This window comes from Triticum dicoccoides, unplaced genomic scaffold (genome assembly GCF_002162155.2).
Source record: "Triticum dicoccoides isolate Atlit2015 ecotype Zavitan unplaced genomic scaffold, WEW_v2.0 scaffold147665, whole genome shotgun sequence".
NCBI classification, from domain to species: Eukaryota; Viridiplantae; Streptophyta; class Magnoliopsida; order Poales; family Poaceae; genus Triticum; species Triticum dicoccoides.
Genome location: NW_021205073.1, coordinates 1 through 4,926, shown reverse-complemented (window position 1 = coordinate 4,926; position 4,926 = coordinate 1). Strand labels below are relative to the sequence as shown.

Here is a 4,926-nt window from a genome sequence, read left to right as displayed (position 1 = left end):
GCCTGGGGCGAGGCTGGGGCGCGTGTGCAGGGCAACACGGCCTCGGGGCGGGGCACGCACGACAGGGCGGCGACGAGCTTGCGGCGGGGCTCCGTGGTGCGCGCGGGGCGGCATGGCGAGCTCGGGGTGAGGCGGGGCGGACCGTTTGGGGTCCCAGGGCCCTTCTGCGCGTTGGGCGCCGATGACCCATACGGTTGTCCGCCCCCGGACGTCCGCCAAATCGCACCCTAAACGAACAAAAGCGGACGTCCGGATGGGGTCTAGCGCTGGAGTTGCTTTAAACACTCTTATATTTCTTTACGGAGGGAGCGAGTACTCCGTTGGGAAGCCGGGTTAATTAGTGGTAGTACTTGCGGCCGGCAGTCCGCACGTAGAGTGCTAAGTTAATCTCTACTCCTAATGGACGACTTGGTGAATAGTCCGCGCGGTTAATTTTTGCTGGTTTATTTTCATCATACTCTCAGCGCCGTTTTTTTTCGTCATCCTACCACCTCTCATGGTTTTTTTCATCGGTTTTTTTCGTCGGTTTTGTTTCTTTACATCCCACTCCCACACCTTTGTCCACCGGTTTTCAGAATCGCAAAGGAAAAAAGCATTCTCTCTCCTCCCACCAGCGGCCTCGATCTGGGATCGCCAGGGACGCCGCCACCGCCGCCACGGATCCCACGGACGCCGCCTCCGCGGATCCCACGGCGCCACCTCGCCACCGCTGGTCGCCATGGCGCGGCGTCACCCCGCCGCCACCACAGCCAAGCGCCGCGCCGCCCCTCCGAACCCTAGCCCGCCCCCTCCGCCCGCCGATGGATCGCTTCCGCTCCTCCACGCGGTGAGCTGCGGCGACCTGCGCCTCTACAAGAGTACGTGGGCGATTCCGGGCGAGTTTTGTTTGGATCTGGGAGGCACTGACTCTCCCGTTCGTCGCGTCGCAGGGCTGGTGAGAGATCTGGATCAGGGCAGGGGCCGCCCCAGGGAGGTGGTGGAGGCGGCCAAGGACCAAGGTCTCGTGGCGCTGCACTTCGCTGCCGGGAAGGGAAGGCCACGGGTGTGCAGGTACCTGGTCGACGAGCTAGGGGTCGATGTGGACGCCGTCGACAATGGAGGTGCGTGCCTCTGCCGTTTAATTTGCCTCTAAACTGTAAATGTGTCTGAACTGTACTCCTATATGGCTCGCGTTCAGAATTGGGCTATAGGAAACTGTATTTTGACCAGCACCAGTTTATTTTTCGAAATAAACCGGGGATTCTGCCATGCCCTGCGTCAAGTCCGGCTCTAGCGGCTGCTTGTTCTACCGGAGGAAGCACTCATGGCGCTGCGATGAGTTAGTGAGCAGGAGCACCCTGCATCTGGTGAGGGCCTTCTTCATCATCTCCCATCAATTGCTATCAGTTGCCACTTGCCAGTCAGAATCGGCCTGCAGACGTTGTTTCTTTGTGCGCATTGGGAAGGTGGCAAAATTGTAATATTGCATCCTTCGACATTCTCTAAGTCAACAGCATTTTGCTGATATATATTAGTCTGCTATGTTGCTGATTATTATGGCCACTCTGAATAATCAGAGTCCTTCTATTTTTGTGTATTTTTTATGACATGTTTTATGTGTTACTGTGAATATTCAGAAGTTGTGCCTGTACTAAGACAGTTTATCAGGCTTTATGCAGTCAAGAGATAAATTTCACGATTAAGGCATCACAGAGTCATGCCAGACTTCTTTTTTATTCAGAAAGGAGTTATTGTTAGTCTTTGGTAGAGCATGTGGCATCATTCCCATAATATGATAGGGATTTGTAAGATCATATAGTTGCAATAGGCTGTTGTTTTTACTGGCCTCATTATTCTGATGTTTCTTGTTGATTTTTATGGCAACACCTACAGCTGGACTTTGATGACGGTACACCACCAGAAGATGCTTGGAGAAGAAGTAGTTACGCTAATAGACTGAAGGAGTTCAATGTGACGTTCAGAGAAGCATTTAAAATGGTATGAAAAATGCAATTGTCAAACAGAGGTACTAACTATCTGTGTTGTCATTCTTCTGAAGTCTTGAGGAAGATGTCCAAATTATGTTTTCCCCTTGACCATCAGATGAAGCTTGGTCTCCGGCTTTGGTCATATGTTCGAGAGGAAGCTTCTCATGGAAGGGTAATGCATTGGCATCCTTTTATTTTTCTTAAGCATGCATCTAAATTCACGTAATTTTGTATTAGAATTTAGAAGAAAGACACCGAGAAGCCTCAGAATACAAACCCAAACCAAAAACCAATTCCAAACAAATAAAATAAAATTATACGAAAGAAGAAGAACATTGAAACAAAGAACATAAATTTCTGATCACGGCAAAACTGTAGCAGCAGCTGCTGACACGGGTCCCTGGTCTGGGATGCTGATGTATCAAGAGCCTGCTGATTGTGCATTTGATATTACTGAATGTTCTACGCAAGGAAAACCAATTTCCGTTAACTGATACCTTTTACCCTGCTAAAACATGCTATATCCTCAAAGATTTACCTTTTTCTCAGTTTCATTCTTTTTCCTTGCTTCTAATACATATTGTTATGGATCCCAATATTGAACAATATTAACAATATTTAATGATGAATCTATTGAGGTGTACATGTTGATATATGTATTCTATATAATTGTTACATATTGAAAATGGCATCATGATTTTGGATTGTTGAGGTTTGATGAAAACTCACTTGTTCCATACTAAAAACAAATGCCCTTGAAGATTATTCTGCCTCATGTGTTAAGTTATTTTTTCATGACCATGAGTGCTAAGTAAGATTTGTGATGTATCTTTATCTACACTCTTAAGTTATCTACAAGTGTCAAACCAAGCAGTGCATGATTTTGCTAAAAGTATAATTTCTTACCTAAAACACACCTCATTTTTTTAATCATTCTGTTCTTAATTCACCGCAGATCTTTATAACTAGAGAAGGATGAAGCAAAAGGTACTCCTCAGTTTTAGCTCCTGGTCAGCATGATGGTTTAAAGTATGTTTTTTTCGCCCTGTCAAACAACAGATTCTTAATTTCCTGAAATTTTCTCCATGGATGTTCAATGGATGCAAATCTGGAATGTTCTCTTCAGTCTTTGTATGAAAGAATATATATAGCAGTCATGACACAGTACAACAATAACAATTCCTTTCAGTCCCAAACAAGTTGGGGTAGGCTAGAGTTGAAACCCATAATATCTCGTCATGGTTCTGGCACATGGATAGCTAACTTCCATGCACCCCTGTCCATGCCGAAGCAAGAAAAAAGTACTACAGGAGATCTGATGTACAGGTGATCACTGAAGCAAAGAAAAGTACAGGAGTTCTGGTGCCAGATTGTTCACACAAACATATCCTTGCCACTTCTACAAGTAATATCTTGCAATATATTCTATGATGCCTGATTGTTTAACACATGGATTGACAAACGTGTTTTGGCTTGCCATGTTTCCGATAATTTCAGTTATTGGAACAAAATAACCAGGGGTACTGGCTAGCTAATGTTTGGTACTGGACTGGACTTTATCAGCCATGATAATGATTTTTTTTTTCTAAAGAAAACGTGAATTTGATGCTAGGCTGTTCCCACAAGACCCCACAGAATGTTGGTCACAAAAACCAATCCAGTTCATTTTATGCCAGTCACAAAAACCTGTTTGTCTTGTCCTCTCTTCTTCTTCCCGGCAACCTTGGCACAATTACTGTGATATTTTGTGTGTGTTCTTTGACAACCTTTATATCACGGGCTGCCTCCACGTCCACCTTCGTCTACGAGCATATATCATCACCATGAGGTGCATACAGCTCATGTGCATTTGAAGTTGATGGAGTGACAAATCAAGTTTCCATTGTGAAATATATTAACTAATGTGTAAGAGATATGCTATCATTTTAATTACTATATTCTAGCTATTTAGTTCCTAGGTTTTTCGATAATGCATATTAAGTATGTCTTGAAGTAAGCTATCATAGTGTATTAGTTTCTTGTTGTTAAAGACATTGCAATTTACAATGCGTATGGATGGTCAAATTAAGTGCGCCGGCGTGAAATGGAAATGCCACACCCGAAGATCCTTGTACTGTTTATAATGCGTATGCATTCCTTTACTATTTTTCACCATAAGATCCTTTTATCACTCATTAAAATTTCACAAGTTCTTGCCACACCCGAAGCTTCCGTTCTCGCTGACTTCACCGGAATGCCTGCACCATGTTCCACGGTACCAATTTTTAATCCTGTGTTTAGGTGCTTCTACATGAACCCTGTGCATAGTCTCGATCACCACCCACCGGGGCAGCTACTTCTGCTGTCAGTAGCACTTTCCTCTGACATATGTGTTTTTCTGTCATTGTGTGCTTCTACATTAATCCCGTGTCATTGATTTAGGTTCTCTAAGGCCTAAACTGTGACTTTTCTTAATTGTATGTCTTACAACTCATTTTATTGTACTAATTTATTCAGTTGCACCATTACTAGGTGGGGAGAGTTTGGGTTCGGAAGGTAGTGTGTGGGACCGGAGGAAGGAAAGGGGAGAAAGATGTGCTTTCCTCGCTGCAACGCACGGGCAATTAACTATATTGCTAATAATTATGTGATTTTCTATCTTCTTTGTACAATTCAAATGAATTTGATAATGATCACACCTAATAATGGATATTTTTAACATGTCTTTCCAGGAGGGCTCCTGCAGTGACACTACTATTTTTGCAGGTGAAGCGACAACCAAGTTTCCAAGTTTATGTCAGAATACAAGAGAAGGGGGTTTAGTATTTTCTTGATGGCACATGTTGGAAGGTGCCATCTTTATTTCTCTTATCTTATGGGTTTCCTCACAATAGTTTTCTTACAATGTGCACAATTTTGCAACAATAAACATTGGCTGGGTATATACACTTGAATGGATGATCTGGTTAGATAGCATGCA

The 4,926-nt window shown here is 44.0% G+C and overlaps 1 protein-coding gene across 11 annotated transcripts; it reads left to right on the top strand.

Moving 5' to 3' along the window:
- Nucleotides 1–584: 584 nt before the first annotated feature.
- On the top strand, nucleotides 585–4,922 carry LOC119343938. 11 transcript variants are annotated; one of them, XR_005166350.1, is made up of 9 exons: nucleotides 601–857; nucleotides 930–1,100; nucleotides 1,178–1,346; nucleotides 1,873–1,977; nucleotides 2,083–2,139; nucleotides 2,923–2,996; nucleotides 3,259–3,795; nucleotides 4,479–4,593; nucleotides 4,679–4,922. XR_005166350.1 is itself a non-coding variant. In XM_037614646.1 (6 exons), the coding sequence occupies exons 3-6, from the start codon at nucleotides 1,248–1,250 to the stop codon at nucleotides 2,944–2,946; spliced, it is 285 nt and encodes a 94-aa protein (XP_037470543.1). In that variant the 5' UTR covers nucleotides 595–857; nucleotides 930–1,100; nucleotides 1,210–1,247; the 3' UTR covers nucleotides 2,947–2,996. The 11 variants fall into 11 exon arrangements, 5 of the variants coding, with proteins under 5 accessions (XP_037470539.1, XP_037470540.1, XP_037470543.1 ...); XR_005166349.1 differs by having other exon boundaries at nucleotides 604–857; nucleotides 1,873–2,005; nucleotides 2,923–2,954; nucleotides 3,263–3,872; XR_005166347.1 differs by having other exon boundaries at nucleotides 604–857; nucleotides 1,873–2,005; nucleotides 3,259–3,872.
- Nucleotides 4,923–4,926: the final 4 nt, after the last annotated feature.

Bases quoted from the DNA above. Each gene is read 5' to 3' on its own strand.
- LOC119343938 (XM_037614642.1), top strand. From the start codon at position 719: ATGGCGCGGCGTCACCCCGCCGCCACCACAGCCAAGCGCCGCGCCGCC. The intron at 858-929 runs GTACGTGGGCGA...GTCGCGTCGCAG, and splicing joins CGACCTGCGCCTCTACAAGA to GGCTGGTGAGAGATCTGGAT.